The sequence below is a fragment of the Oncorhynchus kisutch genome, linkage group LG30, assembly GCF_002021735.2.
Source record: "Oncorhynchus kisutch isolate 150728-3 linkage group LG30, Okis_V2, whole genome shotgun sequence".
In the NCBI taxonomy this organism is placed as follows: Eukaryota; Metazoa; Chordata; class Actinopteri; order Salmoniformes; family Salmonidae; genus Oncorhynchus; species Oncorhynchus kisutch.
This window is the reverse complement of record NC_034203.2, coordinates 30,125,923-30,150,678: the sequence shown is the minus strand read 5'-3', so window position 1 is coordinate 30,150,678 and position 24,756 is coordinate 30,125,923. Positions and strand designations below refer to the sequence as shown.

Genomic DNA, 24,756 nt, shown 5'->3' with positions numbered 1-24,756 from the left:
TATTTTATTTACCTTTTTTTAACTAGGCAAGTCAGTTAAGAACAAATTCTTATTTTCAATGACAGCCTAGGAAGTGGGTTAACTGCCTGTTCAGGGGCAGAACGACAGATTTGTACATTGTCAGCTTGGGGGTTATGAACTTGCAACCGGTTACTAGTCCAACGCTCTAACCACTAGGCTACCCTGCCTTCTGTATTTTCGTTAATCATGCATCATATAGAAAAATTGAAGAGACACCCTTTGCAATTTCTTATCTGGTGACCTGAGAGGATGCATGAGAATTTACACCAGTGGTCCTCCCTACTGATGACGTCAGAAATCCCTTCGGTTTCTCTCGCTTTCCTTCGAACGTCTCGTACTGTTGAGAAATACAGGAGGAGAAGGAGCTGTCAAACGTACAAGTAAAGATAAGTCCTTCAGTTGACGCCACCTCACAGTTTTAATGTAAAGTTAGTTGGATTTTATGCATAATTAGTATGAACTGACACGTTTTCATACATTCGGTGGGGAAGAATGAAGACGAGTTTAACAAATACCATGGCTACACTGTTTCAAATCTGGATCATTTTCACCTCTTTGGTCTCCTATGCGTTGCCGGAAAAGAAAGGTAAGACAAATATCATGTGCTTATATTCGCCTATTTTAGTGAACATTTTTGGAATCCTAGTTGCATTTCTTTAGATTATCAACGAAAGTTCAGGCATTTCACTACCGCGAGCGTAAAACACTTTCAAGATTTAGAAACTCCAGACAACCAGCATGGGAAAGAATCCAGTAACCTTAGTGAAGAGGTCTTGCTGGTTATTACTTGTCTGGGACTATGTAGCCCACTTGTAAAAAAATAGTTCACTCTAGGTATATTATGATTGCCTACATTTTATAGAAAGTTCGTTGATAGACTTTCATAGTAGGTACTGTTTGATGTGCCAAGGAACACAAACATGGACCAATAGACCACTACAGCGCAACTACAGTACACATCCCATGCGAAACGAAGAATTTATGCTGCATTCATAACAAAATGGGAAGGTGGTATTTACCACATACGAATTGTGGGAAATCCACTTGAAAGCCCCTCCAACTGGTAATTACTAGGTCTATCATCCCTGTGCTCCGACTTCGCCCACATGCTGACATCTGACGTCACCTATTGAGGAAATGACATCAGTAACAGCATTTTCAGCAGTTAAATGCAACAACCTTATTTATAAAAAGCGATCTATTCATATCTTTATTGAACACTAATATCTTTACAAGCATGTACTTTTAGTGTATGGTTGACGCAGCTTGTTGGCCAACAAGTTCAAAGCATGTGAATGCATCCAACTGGTCTTTACAACTTGACACCTGGTAATCACCACCTTCCAGCTTGGTTAGGAATGCAGCATTAGGCAACGCACCAGAATATTCTAGCCATTGGTGATTCCCTGGAAAGGGAGGGGAGTTGTTTTGCAATGACTTCCACTGTATCACATTTTACATTGTAACATATACTACATGACCAAAAGTTATGTGGACACCTGCATGTCGAACATCTCATTCCAAAATCATGGGTATTAATATGTAGTTACTCTCCATTGCTGCTTATAACAGCCTCCATTCTTCTGGGAAGGCTTTCCACTAGATGTTGGAACATTGTGGGGACTTGCTTACATTCAATCACAAAATGCACAGATGTTGGGTGATTAGGCCTGGCTCACAGTTGGTGTTCCAATTCCTCCCAAAGGTGTTCAATGGGGTTGAGGTCAGGGCTCTGTGCAGGCCAGTCAAGTTCTTCCATATCGATCTCAACAAACCATATCGGTATGGACCTCTCTCTGTGCACGGGGGCATTGTCATGCTGAAACTATAAAGGGCCTTCCCCAAACTGTTGCCACAAAGTTGGAAGCACAGAATCGTCTAGAATGTCATTGTATGCTGTATGTAGCATTAAGAATTCCCTTCACTTGAATTAAGAGGCCTAGCCCGAACCATGAAAAACAGTCCCAGACCTCCTCCACCAAACTTTACAGTTGGCACTATGCATTGGTGCAGCTAGGGTTCTCCTGGCATCTGCCAAACCCAGATTCGTACGTCGGACTGCCAGATGGTAAAGCGTGATTTATCACTCCAGAGAGTGCATTTCCACTGCTCCAGAGTCCAATGGTGGCAAGCTTAACACCACTCCAGCCGATGCTTGGCATTGCACATGGTGATATTAGGCTTGTGTGTGGCTGCTCGGTCATTGAAACCCGTTTCATGAAGCTCCCTAAGAACAGTTATTATGCTGCCGTTGCTTCCAGAGGCAGTTTGGAACTCGGTGGTGAGTGTTGCAACCGGGGACAGACGATTTTTACATGCTTCAGCACCCGGCGGTCCCGTTCTGTGAGCTTGTGTGGCCTACCACTTCGCGGCTGAGCCGTTGCAGCTCCTAGAGGTTTCCACTTCACAATTACAGCACTTAGAGTTGACCGGGGCAGCTCTAGCAGGGCAGACATTTGACGAACTGACTTGTTGGACGAACTGACATCCTATGACGGTGCCACGTTGAAAGTCACTGAGCTCTTCAGGAAGACCCTTCTACTGCCAATGTTTGTCTATGGAGATTACATGGCTGTGTGCTCAACTTTGTACACCTGCCAGCAACAGCTGTGGCTGAAATAGCCAAATCCACTCATTTGAAGGGGTGTCCACATACTTTTGTATATACAGTGTATGTTGGAGAACAATTTTTTGCACATACCTAATTGACCAGTGTTTTATTTTGTTTGAGTATGCCAGTATGCCACTCACTTTACCTGCTGGATGATTTGTGTATTAGCTTTGAGAAACTCAAGGTGGTGATCCGCTTTATTTGGTCAGTTGCCATTGTCCACTCTTCTCTCCTGTTCTTTGGGACTTCACATTTTAGACTTGACGTTATCATAGGTTTCTTATCTTGGGGTGTTTTTTGCTCTCCCTACTATGTACTTTTGACACCTCAAATGCATTTAAACCAGAGTAAACCAGGAGCCAATAAGACTAACATCCAGTGAAGTACATGTTATCCCTGAGCTGACAAGAAGGCAAATTGATTACTTTGTGGTGGCAATATCATGGAAAAAATCTTTATTGAGATCCAAACATTTATGTTTCATTTGAGTCATGTTGGGTAGCTTGCGGATGTTCTTATTTAGAGCGATTTACAATAAGTGCACTCAAACTCGGAGGCCAAAAACATGGTTCCTGACTAGCTCCAATTGCAACAGGTTTCATCAGCTGGTTCTATTAAGTTTAAGGCTGGGAATTGTCAGGAACCTGACAATTGAGGTTATTATCACGATACTTGGGTGCCGATACAATATGTTTTGCGATTCTATTTGTATTGCGATTCAATACTGTGATTTAAAAAAAATAATAATAATTGTGATTCGATGTTTTAAGCATATTGCTCACCATATGTCTGCCTCAGAGCGACGAGAAAACGAGTTTTGATCAGTCAGGGAAATAAATGCTAAAAACAAATTGGCTCCCTATTTTAAAATAAGATGGAGAACAAGGTATGGAGGAAAACCACTTTTTGTGCAGGTATCCCCCCCGATCACTCATTAAGATACTATCCTTTCCCAGTCCCAGCCGGTGTTCACAGAATCATAACAAGGCAGGCGTGTTTTTGAGCCAAAAGACAGATTTCCTAAATATTTCCGAGCAGCTAAACAAACCGGACAGAGCACATTGGCCCCCTGTTGTGAAAGGACCCTAAATAAGGCTTTTAGAGAGCCAATAAAAGAGAGAGAAGCAAAGAAATAGTCACTGGACTGGAGAATTTGTCTTTTTAAGTTTCAGTAGATCGAACATATGTTTAGAAAGATGGTGTTACATAGAATTTCACAGTCCTGCCATATGGTTTAGGAGGACGAAGGCAAACGTCTTTTTGTTGTTTGGCCACGGGCTGTGACAGATGTTTCTTTTACTAGCAACTTTTTCATAACACACACTCACAGTTCGCAAAATATTCAAGCCAGAATGAACATGGTGCGAAATTACAGTATGTTATAGTCTGTTAATTTGACAATTCTCCTCATGTTGGCTGATGTCAAAACAACAATCTGAAATGTTTCAGTATGTCTTATAAAAGTAGCTGAGCGGTTCTGATTGCTGAGTGTTTGTGGTTACACATAAAGTCATGAGTTACTCAGTGAAGAGAAGATGTCAACAATGTCACAATATGTTAATGAGGTTCAGGTTGTGCCTTGTCTTCCCCATTCAACTCATCTTTTGAAAAGTACTCTAAACTAGTGGATTTATCTAGAATTCAAGAGACTATTCTATTTCTCTCCTGGGACTAAATGTCAGTGTTGAACTGGTGTGACAAACCTCCTAAATTAGTGACAACAAGAGCTGAAAGTCCTGCCTGAGTTTGCACTGGGGATCTGAATAGACAGTGCCTTGCGAAAGTATTCCCCCTTGAACTTTGCGACCTTTTGCCACATTTCAGGCTTCAAACATAAAGATATAAAACTGTATTTTTTTGTGAAGAATCAACAACAAGTGGGACACAATCATGAAGTGGAACGACATTTATTGGATATTTCAAACTTTTTTAACAAATCAGAAACTGAAAAATTGGGCGTGCAAAATTATTCAGCCCCTTTACTTTCAGTGCAGCAAACTCTCTCCAGAAGTTCAGTGAGGATCTCTGAATGATCCAATGTTGACCTAAATGACTAATGATGATAAATACAATCCACCTGTGTGTAATCAAGTCTCCGTATAAATGCACCTGCACTGTGATAGTCTCAGAGGTCCGTTAAAAGCCCAGAGATCATCATGAAGAACAAGGAACACACCAGGCAGGTCCGAGATACTGTTGTGAAGAAGTTTAAAGCCGGATTTGGATACAAAAAGATTTCCCAAGCTTTAAACATCCCAAGGAGCACTGTGCAAGCGATAATATTGAAATGGAAGGAGTATCAGACCACTGCAAATCTACCAAGACCTGGCCGTCCCTCTAAACTTTCAGCTCATACAAGGAGAAGACTGATCAGAGATGCAGCCAAGAGGCCCATGATCACTCTGGATGAACTGCAGAGATCTACAGCTGAGGTGGGAGACTCTGTCCATAGGACAACAATCAGTCGTATATTGCACAAATCTGGCCTTTATGGAAGAGTGGCAAGAAGAAAGCCATTTCATAAAGATATCCATAAAAAGTGTCGTTTAAAGTTTGCCACAAGCCACCTGGGAGACACACCAAACATGTGGAAGAAGGTGCTCTGATCAGATGAAACCAAATTGGAACTTTTTGGCAACAATGCAAAACGTTATGTTTGGCGTAAAAGCAACAGAGCTCATCACCCTGAACACACCATCCCCACTGTCACATGGTGGTGGCAGCATCATGGTTTGGGCCTGCTTTTCTTCAGCAGGGACAGGGAAGATGGTTAAAATTGATGGGAAGATGGATGGAGCCAAATACAGGACCATTCTGGAAGAAAACCTGATGGAGTCTGCAAAAGACCTGAGACTGGGACGGAGATTTGTCTTCCAACAAGACAATGATCCAAAACATAAAGCAAAATCTACAATGGAATGGTTCAAAAATAAACATATCCAGGTGTTAGAATGGCCAAGTCAAAGTCCAGACATGAATCCAATCGAGAATCTGTGGAAAGAACTGAAAGCTGCTGTTCACAAATGCTCTCCATCCAACCTCACTGAGCTCGAGCTGTTTTGCAAGGAGGAATGGGAAAAAATGTCAGTCTCTCGATGTGCAAAACTGATAGAGACATACCCCAAGCGACTTACAGCTGTAATCGCAGCAAAAGGTGGCGCTACAAAGTATTAACTTAAGGGGGCTGAATAATTTTGCACGCCCAATTTTTCAGTTTTTGATTTGTTAAAAAAGTTAGAAATATCGAATAAATGTCGTTCCACTTCATGATTGTGTCCCACTTGTTGTTGATTCTTCACAAAAAAATACAGTTTTATATCTTTATGTTTGAAGCCTGAAATGTGGCAAAAGGTCGCAAAGTTCAAGGGGGCCGAACACTTTCGCAAGGCACTGTATTTATGTGGTTACCCTGTATGCATGCGGATGACATCAAGGCAAAGCAGTGGGCTACTGGCAATGCATTTAGCAACAATTACCCATCTCCCACAGGAAGGGGGCCATGTCAATTCTTTTGATTTATTTTTTATTTTATTGAACCTTTTTTAACTAGGCAAGTCAGTTAAGAACAATGACGGCCTACCTCGGCTAAACCCTCCCCTAACCAGGACGTCGCTGTGCCGATGGTGCCCTGCCCTATGGGACTCCCGATCACGGCCGGTTGTGATATAGCCCGTGATCGAACCAGGGTCTGTAGTAAAGCATCTAGCATTAGAACACTGTGCCACTCGGGAGGCCAAAGCGTTCTGCCAGTCCTAATGTGACAGCCTGTGCCCAGCACCCCATTTAGTGATGCTGGTGGTGGGATTTAGGTAGAACTAGAGTTAAGAGATCTTCCAATGTTTATTTCTGCAAGTTGGTACTAACCTGGTCCCAGATCTGTTTGCATTGTCTTGCCAACGCCATTGCTGTCATTGTCATGCCAAACAGACTACGTTGGCGCAGAGTTTCCCCTAGATAGTTTTTCACTGGCGGGGTCCCTAAATCAATATCCATGGACTCTAGTCAAGGGCCTGCCTACAATATTTGGTCAAAAAAAGTTAATCTGAGAGCTCATCTGATGTTTCTTCCCGCACGCCATTGGTACCAATGATGATAAACTGTTATCTTCTGAGAAGACGCTAATATAACCCAGATAATTATCCTCATCATCCACCCAGAAGCAATCACTCCAGCAATTATACATTACTGGGCTCGAATGCATTTCAGTCAATATGTCTTCCAGTGGATCTCTATTTGGAGAACTCGGAGATGGTTGAGATGGTTCTTGTTGCGGTCACCCCAAAATGCCTGTTTTTGATAGAGATGACACATCGAATTTGCAGATAGATGGCTGACATTTATTTCTTATTGCAGGCAGTCCTAAAAATTCCTCTCATCTTTTCGGTGTGTCATCTCATTACATCTCTCCCCATGCCAAGCTGTTAGAGAGAGAAGAGACATGGAGTAGGAAGATAGAAAGGATATCGGTCTCTGTGGGTCCAGAGACAATAAAAGATGACCTGTGTCAGATCAGTCTAATCATAGGGACATGTTCGCAGCTAAATCCTTAATCCCCATCACAACACCAGGCTGCCTGCGAAGCAAGGCCCGGCCCGCGTGGACACAACTTACCAAGCCCCCTTATATCAATATGCTGCAATTTGTGCCACAGCCAAACTGCTATCTTTTAATGAAGCTGTGTGAATACTATCATATATTCAGACTCATGTATCTCTCCTATTCTTGTATAAGAGAATATTACATATTGGCACAGCAGGTGCTGGAGGTCAAATATCATGTTCAGGTCTGACCTGATGAAGACCTAAGGGATCAAATATTGTCAATAAAGCCTAGATTGCATTGTGCTTCCAATCCTTTTTTACCTTTGGCCTTCTTGCACACCTTCATTATCATACCTCAGTGCCACTGTACCATACCAGAAACCTTATCTTCCATAACACTTCATGTTCTCTGTTGGATTCCAACCAACATCTCTCTAGACTCTCCATCCGTTATCTATTGTTTTCCATATTTTCAGAAAAACATTTTATTTTCATTAAGGCCCACTCTGTAGGATCAGATTGATATTGCCGTTGTCGGGCATTAGTGAAATATAGGTTACAATACTTCAGTAACCCTAGAATCTCAGCTTGGATGTTCAGTAGAATCTAGGGGGTGCTTGTCTGGTTATTGTAGCCTCTCTAACAGACCTGGGTTCAAACAGTATTGGTTTTCTTTCAAATACTTTTGAGTGTTTGATTGAGCCCTGCTTAGAGTGCCAGAAGTGAGGGGATTGCACTTTTGGAACTAACCCATTGTTTCCATTGCGCCAGGGCAAGCTCAGTCAAGAGTAGGTAAAGTGTTTGAAAGAAAACAAATACTATTTGAACCCAAGCGTGCTCTCTGACCTTCCCAGATTTCTCATCTGCTTAAGCCATTGTTGTGGATATGGCTTCTGGAGCATGGCCATGAGAGCTAACTGTGGGCTGTGGGGGGAAAACTCACTGTTTCTGCTACTCTCTTTGATAAACTAATCTACCTCAGAGTGGCAGAGAAAGATTACATTTGGAGTACGGTTTCACAGAGCGACAACGGTGTTTCTGTAGATTGCAGGTATCCAGGAAGCAACACCTATAGATCTGCTGAGCATTGTGATCTATGGCCAGCACGAGCAAGGGCACCAAGCTGTGGTTCACAATCAACAGCCTCTATGTGAAGGAGGTTTGTGTCATGCTGCATGAGGCAAATGGTGGTCACACCAGATACGGACTGGTTTTCTGATCCACACCCCTACCTTTTTTAAAGATATCTGTGACCAACCGATGCATTTCTCTAGTCCCAGTCATAGGACATTTATAGATTGTCCTAATGAATTTATTTAAATTGTCTGATTTACTTATATGAACTGTAACTCAGTAAAATCTTTAATGTTTGCATGTTGCAATTATATTACTGTTCTGTGTACAGTATGTAGAATATTGTTGGCCTGTTGGAAACTACAATTCCCTACAGTTCTGGCTTGGTCTGATCTATCTCTATAGAGAAACTACACAATGTGTGCATTGAGCTCACCATAAAAAAGGTACATTGCCTGTTTTAAAAAAAACTAAAAAATAACAGGATATTCGGCTAATCGCTCAGCACTATAGGAGCCCATTGTTATTCTTCAGTTCCGTTATGTCATTAGGACACCATTAATACCAGCTTGTTATCATTCATCTGGCTTCTGTTCATGTTTGCTGTCATAGAAATGAATCAATATGTGTCATGATAAGCAGTTCTTGTGCTGTTAGACATACCAGATGGTCAATAGTGATGGAAATTATTGAACAGTCCCTATCTCACACAGACTTACAGTTGATTATCGATAAACACACTGTTTGTATCCCTAGGTAGACTACTGTGTCATCACCAATGCAGAATCCTGAATATATGCATGGGAAAGGGGACTTTGTCTGCATGTAGTTACTCATTGAGCTTATTTCTTTGTTTGTGGTAACAGAGTCATGGAGTTATTTTTGAGCCTTTCCATGATCCAGTGGGTCACCTGTGGCTGTGTGAGAGGCTCCAGTGGAAAGAGACGCATGAATTTAGTCTGGAAAAACTAGCTAAAGGTCCTGCTGCTATCTTACCATCTCAACAGGTGCAGCCAATCCGGTGTACCAGGAAAACAGCCCACTGTTCACTTGAGTTCTTCGACCCCCCCCCCCCCCCCTCCTTATAATTACTGCATTCAAGCCATATTTAACCAATAACAAAGTTTATCAGATAACACAGACTGTGAATTGAATGCTTTGACTGAATATGAATGTTGTCTTCCCCATAACCAAAATCACTCCCAATATCCATTAATACAACACACAGATAACTTACAATATTTGTATATGTTCTTGCATGATTTATAAATGTAGCATATTCGGTGACAGTAGGCCTGCATCAATATACAGCAGCAAACAGCTATTCAAATATTGAACAGCAATAAATGGCACAAACATTGGCAGTTGTTTCTCCGTGTTGTAAAAGAGACGGTCTCTCTCTCTCTCTCTCTCTCTCTCTCTCTCTCTCTCTCTCTCTCTCTCTCTCTCTCTCTCTCTCTCTCTCTCTCTCTCTCTCTCTCTCTCTCTCTCTCTCTCTCTCTCTCTCTCTCTCTCTCTCTCTCTCTCTCTCTCTCTCTCTCTCTCTCTCTCTCTCTCTCTCTCTCTCTCTCTCTCTCTCTCTCTCTCTCTCTCTCTCTCTCTCTCTCTCCGTTGTGTGTCAAGCATTGCGCTATTTATGACTTCAAGCCATTCAAATCGCAAGATGAGGCTGGTGTAACCGAAGTGAAATGGCTAGCTAGTTAGCACGCGCTAATAGCGTTACAAATGTCACTCGCTCTGAGCCTTCTAGTAGTTGTTCCCCTTGCTCTGCATGGGTAACACTGCTTCGATGGTAGCTGTTGTCGTTGTGTTGCTGGTTTGAGCCCAGGGAGGAGCGAGGAGAGGGACGGAAGCTATACTGTTACACTGGCAATATTAAAGTGTCTTTAAGAACATCCAATAGTCAAAGGTTAATGAAATACAAATGGTATAGAGAGAAATAGTCCTATAATTCCTATAATAACTACAACCTAAAACTTCTTACCTGGGAATATTGAAGACTCATGTTAAAAGGAACCACCAGCTTTCATATGTTCTCATGTTCTGAGCAAGGAACTGAAACGTTAGCTTTCTTACATAGCACATATTGCACTTTTACTTTCTTCTCCAACACTTTGTTTTTGCATTATTTAAACCAAGTTGAACATGTTTCATTATTTACTTGAGGCTAAATATATTTTATTGATGTATTATATTAAGTTAAAACAAGTGTTCATTCAGTATTGTTGTAATTGTCATTATTTTTTTGGGGGTCCTCCAATAATCGGTATGGTATCTGCGTTGAAAATCATAATCGGTCGACCTCTAGTCTGAATACTTATTTAAATGTAATATTTCAGTTTTGAATTTTGAATAGATTTGCAAACATTTCAAAAAATCTGTTTTTTGATTTGTAATTATGGGGTATTGTGTGTAGATTGATGAGGGCAAATAATAAAAAATAAAATACAAATTAGAATAAGGCTGTAACGTAACAAAATGTGGGAAAAAAATGTGGAAAAAGTCAAGGCGTCTGAATACTAATACGTTACTAATGATCCACAGCAACAACCACACGACTGTCACGGCATTTAAAGAGGAACCACATTAAGGTAAACAAATAGAATAATAATGTAGGCTATACCAACTGAAGGGAACTAACAGTAAATTGTCAGTTGAATATGTGTTATTAGGCCTACTGACGGTCAATACTTAACATGGTAGAAAAAGGAGACCGAGAAATTCGGGGTAGCCTATAATTAAGACATTTGAGAGTGCCAATCCCTGCAAGTCATAAGGCCAATTTAAGTTCTGCATAACCGCACAGCATTTACAGGGGTGCAAACTTGTCACCTTTTGGCGAAATTCGCCGTTTTGAATCCAAAATAGTGATTCGTGTAGATTCGATGAGAAAAGTTCGGGGGGAGCTTAGATCACTACTGGCTGATGCGCATTTGGAGCAATACTGGCTGTATCCAAGGCTCAGCCAATCGTTAACATACAACAGAATACAGCGCAGCATGCGACTGAAGAAAGAAGAGACAACCAATTTACTAGTTACAGCATCAGCGCGCGCTCTGGAAAGGTCAGTTACATACAGCAGCGCGTCTCCTGAACGATAACGAGGAGGTGACGTTAGGTGAGGTGACGTTAGGTGAGAAGCCTGACCACTGAGACCGGGTGAGAAGGTGATGAAACGGACTTCACGTGCTGTAACTATAATAGAGCAAAAAATAGAATGCCTGTTTCTCATTCTATTTCTACTTTAAGATGTTTTTCTCCCAACTGCAATATTTATGTGTGTGGTCACAAGCGTTCTTTTATAAAGGCTGTCATGGCTAACTGTAATATTAGTGTATTGTTTTTTTTCCTCAAGACTTGAGTGTCATTTGCAGTAAAGTCTAGGCAACAAATAACATTGGATTTCTTTCTTTACATTTTTTAGCTCTGAGTTAGGTTCACATTAACCACTTTTTATTTTACACACAGAGACTGATCGTGTAGATCATATTATTTGTTGTTTAATTAGTTAAAACCTGCATTTCTCCCTAGCAGGGATTTTTTTGCATGTTTCAGTGCAAAAAAAAGTCACCTTTTTGGGCCCTCAGCAGTTCGCATCCCTGCAGTTAATACATTGTACTGCTTCAGTTTGCTGCCATATGACAGTTCTCTCCAATGATTATAAGGTAAAATAAATCTAAAACAAGTGTAATTTATAATTCCCTTTTCAACAGACTCATTTACCTAGCTCTTATCAATAGCTCTTATCAAGTTGTTAATTAGAGTGCATAGAGAATGGTGTTATTTCTATCTGAAAAAATAAAGTACTGTAAATGCTTTTCCGACTTGGAACCGGTAGGTTCGCTAGACCTTATTCATGGTTTCCTCACACGTGAAGGTGGTGGAATTATCAGGGAATGAAGTCCAGGTCAGAATAAGACATATCTGTAGACACCTCCACCACAACTTCATTTGTTCAATCTTTACCCAAACGAATAGATGGTGAATAGTGTGCTATTGTCATGCTTAAGTTCAAGGTCAGAATATGCATAGAGTGAAATTACCCCCTATATAATTCTCTACTTGTGGCTAGAGCCTTATATCCTTCTGTCCTTTTAATTTCTGCCCCCTAAAAATACCCTCCTGGAAATATTAGTCACACTTTATTTGGATAGTCTGAATAGTCCTTATGTAGATGTTCTACAGATGGTCATACAATCAACAAGCTATCTGTTGATAAGAAACTGCCCTCTAAGGTTAGGTTTAGAAAAAGAGGTAGGGTTAAGGTTAGTATACTGAACAAAAATATAAACACAACATGCAACAATTTCAAAGATTTTACTGAGTTACAGTTCATATAAGGAGATCAGTCAATTGAAATACATTCGTTAGGCCCTAATCTATGGATTTCTGTCTTACTATCCAGGTCTGTGCCCAAACAATTTTGAGCTTCTACTTTTAAAAATCCACCTCTCCAGAAACAAGTTTCTTACCATTGCCGCTTGCTATAGACCACCCTCTGCCCCCAGCTGTGCCCTGGACCCCATATGTGAATTGATTGTCCCCCATCTATCTTCAGAGCTCGTGCTGCTAGGTGACCTAAACTGGGACATGCTTAAAACCCCGGCCATCCTACAATCTAAGCTTGATCAATCTCACACAAATTATCAATGAACCCACCAGGTACAACCCCAAATCCGTAAACACGGGCACCCTCATAGATATCATCCTAACCACCCTGCCGTCCAAATACACCTCTGCTGTCTTCAACCAGGATCTCAGCATCACTGCCTCATTGCCTGCGTCCATAATGGGTCTGCGGTCAAGCGACCACCGCTCATCACTGTCAACCGCTCCCTAAAACACTTCAGTGCGCAGGCCTTTTTAATCAACATGGCCCGGGTATCGTGGAAGGTTATTGACCTCATTCCGTCAGTGGAGGACGCCTGGTTGTTCCTTAAAAGTGCTTTCCTCACCATCTTAAATAAGCATGCCCCATTCAAAAAATGTAGAACCAGGAACAGATATAACCCTTGGTTCACTCCAGACCTGACTGCCATTGACCAGCACAAAAACATCCTGTGGCGTACTGCATTAGCATCGAATAGCCTCCGCAATATGCAACTTTTCAGGGAAGTTAGGAATCAATATACACAGGCAGTTAGGAAAGGATAGCTTTTTCAAAGAGAAATGTGCATCCTGTAGCACTAACTCCAAAAAGTTCTGGGACACTGTAAAGTCCATGGAGAATAAGAGCACCTCCTCCCAGCTGCTTACTGCACTGAGGCTAGGAAACATTGTCACCAAATCCATGATAATTGAGAATTTCAATAAGCATTTTTCTTTGGCTGGCCATGCTTTCCACCTGGCTACCCTGACCCCGGTCAACATCCCTGCACCCCTCACTGCAACTTGCCCAAGCCTCCACCATTTCTCCTTCACCCAAATCCAGATAGCTGAAAGAGCTGCACAATCTGGACCCCTACAAATCAGCTGGGCTATACAATCTGGACCCTCTCTTCCTAAAATTATTCACAGAAATTGTTGCAACACCTATTAGTAGCTTGTTCAACCTCTCTTTCGTATTGTCTGAGAGCCCCAAAGATTGGAAAGCTGCCGCGGTCATCCCCCTCTTCAAAGGAGGGGACACTCTAGACCCAAACTGCTATAGACCTATATCTATCCTACCCTGCCTTTCTAAGGTCTTCGAAAGCCAAGTTAACATTTCGAATCCCACCGTACCTTCTCCGATATGCAATCTGGTTTCCGAGCTCGTCACGGGTGCACCTCAGCCATGCTCAAGGTCCTAAATGATATCATAACCGCCATCGATAAGAGACAATACTGTGCAGCTGTATTCATCGACCTGGCCAAGGCTTTCGACTCTGACAATCACCATATTCTTATCGCCAGACTCAACAGCCTTGATTTCTCAAATGACTGCCTCGCCTGGTTCACCAACTACTTCTCAGATAGAGTTCAGTGTGTCAAATCGGAGGGCCTGTTGTCTGGACCTCTGGCAGTCTCTATAGGGGTGCCACAGGGTTCAATTCCCGGGCCGACTCTTCTCTGCATACATCAATGATGTCGCTCTTGCTGCTGGTGATTCTCTGATCCACCTCTACGCAGACGACACCATTCTGTATACTTCTGACCCTTCTTTGGACACTGTTAATTGACCTCCAGACGAGCTTCAATGCCATACAACTCTCCTTCCATGGCCTCCAAGTGCTCTTAAATGCAAGCAAAACTAAATGCATGCTCTTCAACCGATCGCTGCACGCACCAACCACCCGTCCAGCATCACTATTCTGGACGGTTCTGACTTAGAATATGTGGACAACTACAAATACCAGGTGTCTGGTTAGACTAAACTCTCCTTCCAGACTCACATTAAGCATCTCCAATCCAAAATTAAATCTAGAATCAGCTTCCTATTTCGCAACAAAGCATCCTTCACTCATGCTGCCAAACATACCCTAGTAAAACTGACTATCCTACCGATCCTTGACCTCGGCAATATAATTTACAAATTTGCCTCCAACACTCTACTTAGCAAATTGGATGCAGTCCATCACAGTGCCATCCGTTTTGTCACCAAAGCCCCATATATTACCCACCATTGCGACCTGTATGCTCTCGTTGGCTGGCCCTCGCTTCATATTCGTCGCCAAACCCACTGGCTCCAGGTCATCTATAAGTCTTTGCTAGGTAAAGCCCCGCCTTATCTCAGCTCACTGGTAACCATAGCAGCACCCACCCGCAGCACGCACTCCAGCAGGTATATTTCACTGGTCACCCCCAAAGCCAATTCCTTCTTCGGCCACCTTTCCTTCCAGTTCTCTGCTGCCAATGACTGGAACAAACTGCAAAAATCACTGAAGCTGGAGACTCATATCTCGCTCACTAGCTTTAAGCACCAGCTGTCAGAGCAGCTCACAGATCACTGTACCTGTACAGAGCCAATCTGTAAATAGCCCATCCAACTACCTCATCACCATATTGTTATTTATTTATTTTTCTCCTTTGCACCCCAGTCCCGCTACTTGCACACATCTTCGGCACATCTATCACCCCAGTGTTTTATTTGCCATACTGTAATAATGAACCACTATGGCCTATTTATTGCCTTACCTCCCTTATCCTACCTCATTTGCACACACTGTATATAGACTTTCTCTATTGTATTATTGACTGTATGTGTGTTTACTCCATGTGTAACTCTGTTGTTGTTTGTGGCACACTGCTTTGCTTTATCTTGGCCAGGTCGCAGTTGTAAATGTTCTCAACTTGCCTACCTGGTTAAATAAAGGTAATATATATATTTTAATATTCACATAACTGGAACTACAGAAATGCATCTGTTGGTCACAGATACCTTAAAAAAAGGTAGGAGCGTGGATCAGAAAACCAGTCAGTATCTGGTGTGACCATTTGCTTCATGCAGCTCGACACAAACCTCCTTCGCATAGAGCTTGATCAGGATGTTGATTGTGGCCTGTGGAATGTTGTCCCACTCTTCAATAGCTGTGCAAAGGTACTGGATATTAGCGGGAACTGGAACACACTGTCGTACACGTCGACCCAGAGCATCCCAAACTTGCTCAATGGGTAACATGTCTGGTGAGTATGCAGGCCATGATAGAACCCCGCTTCCAGGAATTGTGTACAGATCTTTGCGACATGATGCTGTGCATTTTCATGCTGCAACATGAGGCGATGGCGGCGGATGAATGGCATGACAAGGCCTCAGGATCTTGTCACGTTAAAATGTGTTTATTGTCTGTAGCTTATGCCTGCCCATACCATAACCCCACAGTCACCATGGGACACTGTTCACAAAGTTGACATCAGCAAACCGCTCGCCCACACAACGCCAGCTGCGGTCTGTGGTTGTGAGGCCGGTTGGACGTACTGCCAAATTCTCTAAAAGGGCCTTGATGGCGGCTTATGGTAGAGAAATTAACATTCCATTCAAATTGCACATTTTAGAGTGGCCTTTTATTGTCCCCAGCACAAGGTGCACCTGTGTAATGATCATGCTGCCACGCAGTCTCCTCGTGGAGTGCAATGTAATCGGCCATAATCGGCTTCCAAAAATGCAGATTACCGATTGTTATGAAACCTTGAAATCGGTCCTAATTATTTGGCCATTCCGATAAATCAGTCAACCTCTAATAAATATAGGACAAACCCACCTCACGACAATCTTAGACAACACTACATAAAGAGAAACCTAAGACAACAACATAGCAAGGCAGCAACGCATGACAACACAGCATGGTAGCAACACAACATGGTAGCAGCACAAAACATGGTACAAACATTATTGGTCACAGACCACAGCACAAAGGGCAAGAAGGTAGAGACAACAATACATCACGCAAAGCAGCCACAACTGTCAGTAAGAGTGTCCATGATCGTTCAGGTCGCTAGCTGCAGCGAACTGAAAAGAGGAGCGACCCAGGGATTTGTGTGCTTTGGGGACATTTATCAGAATGTGACTGGCAGAGTATGTGGAGGATGAGGGCTGCAGTAGATATCTCAGATAGGGGGGAGTGAGGCCTAAGGGGGGAGTGAGGCCTAAGGGGGGAGTGAGGCCTAAGAGAGTTTTATAAATAAGCATCAACCAGTGGGTCTTGCGACGGGTATACAGAGATGAGGAGTAGAGTGCAGTGATATGTCCTATAAGGATCATTGGTGGCAAATCTGATGGCCGAATGGGAAAAAACATCTAGCCGCTCAAGAGCACCCTTACCTGCCGATCTATGAATTATGTCTCCGTAATCTAGGATGGGTAGGATGGTCATCTGAATCAGGTTTGGTTTGGCAGGTGGAGTGAAAAAGGAGTGATTACGATAGAGGAAACCAAGTCCAGATTTAGCTTTAGCCTGCAGCTTGTGTGCTAAGAGAAGGACAGTACCTAGCCATACTCCCAAGTACTTGTATGAGGTGACCACACCTGTGGGGAGAGGGGCATTCTTCTTACCAAACCACATTACCTTTGTTTTGGATGTGTTCCGAACAAGGTTAAGGGTAGAGAAAGCTTGTTGGACACAAACGTTGTTGTAAGGGATTTCCTCCTCTTCTTCCGAAGAGGAGAGGGGAGAAGGATCGGAGGACCAATATGTGGCGTGGTAAGTGTCTATGGTTCTTTTAATAAGAAATAGTACACATGAACAACTGAATACAAAAACAATAAACGTGGAATGAACGAAACCCAAAACAGTACCGTGTGGTGAAAAAACACAGACACGGAAACAAACACCCACAAACACACAGTGAAACCCAGGCTACCTAAGTATGATTCTCAATCAGAGACAACTAATGACACCTGCCTCTGATTGAGAACCATACTAGGCCGAAACATAGAAATCCCCAAATCATAGAAAAACAAACATAGACTGCCCACCCCAACTCACGCCCTGACCATGCTAAATAATGACAAAACAAAGGAAATAAATGTCAGAGCGTGACAGTTGTTGTAGAGCATTTAACACAAAAATCTGAAAAACATGGGCCTTTGACTACATTGTGAAGTCATGCATGCTTTAGGCCTACAGACAGAGCAATGCCGATTTGTGTGTGTGTAGGCTATGTGTGTTATCCCCCTGGCTCCTGATCAACAGCCTCTTTTGACAAGACTCATTCTGTGGGCTGGATTCACTAAACACACACAAGGTACCAAGAGCTTTACTCAACAGGAGCTTTACTCAACGGGCCGGCTGGTCTGTCTGTAACATCTACAATCTTTACTCAACGGGCCTGCTGGTCAGCCTGTAACATCTACAAGCTTTACTCAATGGGCGGGCTGGTCTGTCTGTAACATCTACAAGCTTTACTCAACGGGCCGGCTGGTCTGTCTGTAACATCTACAATCTTTACTCAACGGGCCTGCTGGTCAGCCTGTAACATCTACAAGCTTTACTCAACGGGCCGGCTGGTCTGTCTGTAACATCTACAATCTTTACTCAACGGGCCGGCTGGTCTGTCTGTAACATCTACAAGCTTTACTCAACGGGCTGGCTGGTCAGTCTGTAACATCTACAATCTTTACTCAACGGGCCGGCTGGTCTGTCTGTAACATCTACAAGCTTTACTCAACGGGCCGGCTGGTCTGTCTGTAACATCTACAATCTTTACTCAACGGGCCGGCTGGTCTGTCTGTAACATCTACAAGCTTTACTCAACGGGCTGGCTGGTCAGTCTGTAACATCTACAGACTACAGACTACAGAGTGCTATCTTGTTTGTTTGTTACAAGTTCCAATGCACTTATTATATGCTAGAGGGAGAGGGAGCAATGTAGTGAGAGAGTGAGTGCAGAGAGTAAGAGAGCGGGAGATAGAGAGAATGGGGAGGAAAGAGAGGGAAGCTAAATGCATCTAGCCTCTGATCCATAAACACAGACAGACCCTGAATGTATAGCTCCATATCTGTGGGAAGCGCAACCCCGTTAAAAGGTTCTTTCTCCACCGCTTTGGTGTCTGCTGCAACACTGGCTTGTATATCTTCTGGGGTGTTAATGGGCTATGTAGACATCACTTTTAGACACTGGGATTTAGCCCTATGACAACAGGGGAGAAAGGCCAGTTCCTTAACTGATATTTATGGACACCAGAGAATGCACTTAGATGGGTCAATGTTTCAGATAATAAGGCTGAAATATCCCGATTTTACCTGATGTACCTGTCTGATAAAACATTTCGGCATAAAGCAAGCAACATTACATAGTGTCACTAAAGCTTTGTATTAACAGCCTACACTATAACTACTATATAAATACTAACTAATGTGCACGTACATGATGTTAAAACTACAATATGAGTACAACATTTGTTGGAGGGAACTGGTAAACCCTTACTTAGGTCTACTGTATGTTACTGGGGAGGAAATTACAGACATTGCACCTGATGACATAGTGCCTAGCCCTGTATGAGTTACAGACATGATTGTAGGGTAGCAGGCAACACTAGGCAGGCTAGCAGGACGTCATAGCCAGGCCGGACAGACGAGCATTTCAGCCCTCGCTGTCTCACCCTCCAGTCTAGCCTTAGAATCTGACAGTGAAATATTTACACTCTTGTCTCTAACATGTTGACTCAGCATTCCCGAATATTCCCATTACAGAATGTTGAATTTTTAAAATTTCAACGTACTTTCCCTGTTTTGTCCTTATGTCGGAGGTAGTAATCTGAGACAAAATATTCACAGAGAAGCGTTATAACCCGACCTTCAGTATATCGTTTTTTTTCGCCGCGTCAAACACTTGCACAATATGGCCAAGTCTAACTGAACCACAAACTGAACATTGTCCCAGGGAATCAGCTGGCAAATTTCACAAACACTTCTAGCTGATAGTGAGGAAACATGCTTCAGTCGACTACGTTCAGATACATTCGGCTATTGTTGAAATATTTTGCATCACGTACAATGCGTCAGGACATTGAAAATACAAGTGACAGAAATGACCGACGCCGCAAAAAGTAACGGTATCCACAGGAAAGTGTTGTTTACCCATCTCCACCTCCTACCATCAAACGGACCGACAGCACAGACACCTGGTAAAGTACGTCTAAATATCATTCTGGCCTGTAGAGCAGGGGACTCCAACAGGTCGAAGGTCAATCGGGAGTTACCATTAGCTCACAGACCACCAATGAATAGCTCGCCAAACAATTCTGAATGAACATGTCATTTTCAAGTGTTCCACCGCAACCTGTCATAAACAAATCTCTTAAGTATCAGACACCGCAAGTTCCCAGCTACTATTTAGCAAACGCAACATTGCCATTATCCCAACCCTGGTTAGCCAGTAGTGATAGGTCGTTTGTGAACAAACAGCTCTTTTTTGAAAGGCTCTTTTTGGTGACAGTCGGGAACCGAATCGCATATGTGAAGGAGCCGTTCATTTGGCTCCCTGATTTTCATGCTTTTACTAGTGCTTTATGAGCTCTAGACATCGATTATCTGGAGATCTGGATAAAAACATTGTCTGAAGATGTGCAGGAACAATATAGTGAGGAGAGAGCCTCATTCAGTCTTCATCTTTTTTTGCAGGCTATCTAATAATTTGGTCAGGTAAAAATGTATTTCAACTCACATTTCACGATCTGACATGGGCAACATTTTAGGCTTTACATTTTATCAGGCTTTTAGGTCAATTTCGAAGCATTACTAAGTAAAGAGCTGTTTGGGGGCCAAATGAAAGGCTTTTTTAGGTGAACGGAGCAAAATGATCAGGCTCACAGAAAAGACGCGGAATGCCCATCACTAGTAGCCAGTTGATGTGATAACCGTCTTGTGGGTTGACAGGAAGGCTTTCCCCAAAACCTTCACAATTAAATGTTACTGCAAAGTAGGCTTACCAGGCAGAAGTATATCATAAGTAAGTATATTATTTGTTATTTCAAACTTTGCCATGAAAAGAGCAGCAGCAATGCAGAACCATCACTAGACCAGCACATTAGACGGCACACTACAAGCACAATTAATAGGCCAGATGCGCAATTAAAGGGGAATTACTGTTACGATTAACTAGGAGTGGTGGGTGGAATCAGGCGCAGAGAGCAGGGTTCTGTCGTTTATCAAATTTATTTCACCGGTGCAACAAAACGATCACGCCAACACACAGGGCGCATATACGTAAGTTGCCAGTCCAAAACAACAGGACAAAAGAATAGACCGGAGAATAAAGATACGAAAATAAATCACACCATCAAACACAGAGTAACAATTAACAAGCCCGCACAAGTACCCAGCGGGCCTAGTGCCCTTAAATACCCTACAAACAAACCCTAATACAAAACAGGTGTACCCAATTAACCAATAACCAACACAAACGGAAAGGGAATCGATGGCAGCTAATAGGCCGGCGGCGACGACCGCCGAGCCCTGCCCGAACAGGAAGAGGCACCCTCTTCGGCGAGGTTCGTGACAATTACACAAAAAAATCTAAATCTTCCAGACCAATTCCGAACGTCTAATTTCATTGTTTCTCTATGAACAGTTGTAATTTCGAGAGTGAAAAACCCTCAAAAATCTTAAACCAGGAAAAATAAAACTGAGAACTCATAATTTTGGGAAAATATAAAACAACACTTCCATGGGGGTAACCATGGTAACAGTTTGCTGTTTAGGCAACATCCAGTTCAGCCTTTACAAGCTCACATCAATGTTGTTTCCACATCATTTCAATTAACCAACAGGGAATAGGTGTTGTATTGACATGTGCGTCCAGTGGGGAGGCATCTCGTCTATGGAACAATGTTTTATCTTCCACAGTTGTTTACTATAGGGAGGATTTGCTTGTTGATATTTAGTGGTTATCATCGTTCACTATCAGTAGCATAGAGATGATCTGTTATTTGTTTGTTTAACTTGAGATACTGGTATTGCATTAACTATCAATAGCATGGTGAAGTTTATCTCTTGATGTCTCTAACTTGATGTTAGAGAATAGATACCGGTCAGTGTCAATAGATATCATCTGTAGAGTAGGGCATGATTAATTTTCTCATTCCTTGACCGTACAATGCTAGGCTACTTCCAATTAAACTTTTATTTATCCAGGTTAGTTTTGTTGAGATGATCAAATCTATTTGAGAGAGACCTGGTTTACATGAGCATATTAGGCATATTAGGCTATTTCATCCCATACATTGCATGACATTATAGCATAATGAGTCCTCTAGAGCAGAGGTATTGTTGAAATATTATTAAAAAATCTGCTCTCGGTCTAGTAGAAACGATTCGTTCTAGGTTTATGGTGGTTTCAATGATAGATGGAAATACCCCAGAGTGCAAGTTGGACTGATTCCAATAGGATGAGCCCAGTAGACTTCTGTTCACTGTACCGACCGTCTCACTCTGAACTGATTATGCCTGAGAGTCTCTGAATTTTTAATATGAATGTACTTGTCACGCTGGGTATTATTAAGGTATTATCCACCGTGGGCATACACAGTAATAATCACCCACGCAGAATATTGCCCCAAAGATTAGAATAAGCTTAAATTGGTTTAAGGGGTCAAAGAGCAACACAGCAAGTTAGATTGCTTTCAAATAGTCAAGCATGAGGCATGTGAAGAAAGCCAAGCAGCATTCTCAGTTGGCAGCGAAGGGAGAACACTCTGTTGGGTCATGGGAGTATGTGAGTCATTTTCCCCTGTTTCGTTTTCAACTCTGAGGCAAACACTAACGTTTGTTGTTTTGCAAGCAATGGATAGTCTTTAGATCACAGGCATTTAGCGAAAGGATGTGATGTTCTCCCATGTCAAATTACCCCTTGTTCTGTGTTGTGAAGTTTTGGCACCAACAATACCCAGAACTGGAAAAAACATGGAAAGTTAGACATCCAACATTTTTAACAAGAAACATCATTGCATCTGCTGAGAAGAGTTAGATCCAATACTCCCATCTTTCAATAAGAATGCTGTGATGCTATTGGTTGGATGCGTGTTAGCCATTTTAGCCAAACAATTGTGACATAGGACCAAGTTCCTCATATCTTCTCCCTAGCTACCCACTCTTATAATTGGTCTGTGTGTATATCTGTAGTATAGAGCATGTCTCACCCATTCTGACTGTGAGCCAGGGCCCTAGTGCTCAGAAGTGAGGGCAGTGCACCCTGATAGGAGAAGGATTCCCTGGCCGCCAAGCCCCAGACCTTTTGACTGACGCAAGACAGCCAGTGCTCAGCACTGCGGTCCTGAGGAGCCTGCCAATAACACTGCTTTGTATCCAGTGAGATGAGGGGTCGGCTTTGAATAAACTGTCCCCAGCTCCGCTGCCATGATCACTTCAAACAGCCAATGGCATCGTTTTGTCTTCCGTTACCATCCATGTGTGATATGTCTTTTTGTCACACAGATGATCATCACACGCCACCGGATCTAACATTAGAAGACATACGAGCTGCCGTTTCTGTAGAGCGGCTTTTCACATTAAGGAAGTGTTACGACGTTTAATGTCAGTCAGGTTTCATGTTATATTGCCCACATCATTTCCAGAGAGGGGATTGTTTTCTAAATACTCTTAAGGATTATTAACAGGCTGAATACTCTTGTATTCAAGCTGAATACCCCCCAGTAGGAGGTTATAGGAGAAGCCCTCAGTCCGCCTAATGCCTTAACCAGGGGAACAGTGAGTAAGAGCTGAGCAACACAATGCTACTTAAGAACTAAAACCTCCGTCTCTTTTAGAAAAGGCCTATGTCTTTTTATGGGAACCCTTGTAGGGCAACTGACTGATGTGTGAGTCCAGATCGACATAGGGTGAGTTAATAGGGAAATGACTAAGGCAGTAGCTGGGAAGTGGTTGGAATCACACAGGAGCAGTAACTGGGAGAAATGCAGTGGGATCCCTGATATCGCCTCCCTCAAAGCATCCCTAGTATAGACTGTTTTCATACTACTCTGTCCCATTTAAAAGTTGAGAAAGTTTAGGTTCTACTCACTACAGATGATGTAGGATCTTCATTTGATCACCCTGTTGCAGGAGACCTTTCCTGCAATGCAGGACATTTTAAAACCTCTAGTGTATTTGAGGTTTAAAAAGGCTTCAAAAGTTTGTAATTTCCACTTTGAAATTTCAGACTTGATCTTCCCTTTCGCAAAATGTATCAACCCCTACAAAACTGTACATTTTTAATTACAATCCACATAATAATGAACATTTCCTGTTGCTGCAAGATTGTTTTCCTGCTGTAGCAAACTGGCTCAAATTAAGATCCTACACCTGTAGCACTGACTGACTACTTTGACTTAACTGTATCTTTCAGTGTAGGTTTGATAAGTGGCAACCAATGTCTTTATCTCCTGTATCCTCAGATTAGGAAGAGCTCCGCCTCCTTCTCTGTGCTGTGTACTGCTCCACTCTGAGCCGGGACGGCTTTGGGAAGGCTACTCAGGACAACCTATAGGGTGTCAGAAGGGGAATCCTGAATTACTGTGCCTTTTTCCTGCTGGAATGATGTGGTAAATGTGTAGTTTTTACTGCCTGTGTGTGTGTGTGTGTGCGCATGCGTGTGTGTGTGTGTGTGTGTGTGTGCGCGTGTGTCAGTGAGTTAGCAGGCAGCCGTGTGTTTGTCTTGCCGGCCTCTCTGCCAGCCGACCCGCCCACTCTCTCTCCAGTCTTCCTCTAACTGACTTCCTGTGGGATTGCTGAAGAGGAGGATAGTGTTAGCAGTGGATGGGGGAGAGTAGGGGGGAGACGGGGTAAAATGTCTTGAGTTGAAAGTGGGACAATGGGGAGAATGTCTGGAGTGAAAGAAGTTAAGGAGGAAGTGGGCAGACTGTTGAATGTTTAAGGAGGCTGGTGGGTAGATTATTGGACGTTAAAGGGGACAGAGGATAGGAGGTTGGGGAATAGGAGTTTTGAGTGTTGGGTGACTGGTGAGATGCATTGAGATTTTAAAAACGGTCAACAGATAATGCCAAGTATAGTTTTGTTTATGACTGGTATGTTTAATGATTATAAGGTTTCAATAGTGCTCTTCTACTGTATATGGGACAGCTGTGTGGAGTGACAC

At 42.6% G+C, this 24,756-nt stretch overlaps 1 protein-coding gene across 1 annotated transcript in view; it reads left to right on the top strand.

Moving 5' to 3' along the window:
• The first annotated feature begins 352 nt into the window (after positions 1 to 352).
• Positions 353 to 24,756, top strand: part of LOC109874573 (epidermal growth factor receptor-like) — a 73,659-nt gene continuing 49,255 nt past the window's right edge. The window contains exon 1 of the mRNA XM_020466542.2: positions 353 to 607. Coding sequence (XP_020322131.1) covers positions 514 to 607 — 94 coding nt within the window. The 5' untranslated portion in view covers positions 353 to 513. The remainder of the gene's footprint in view (positions 608 to 24,756) is intronic.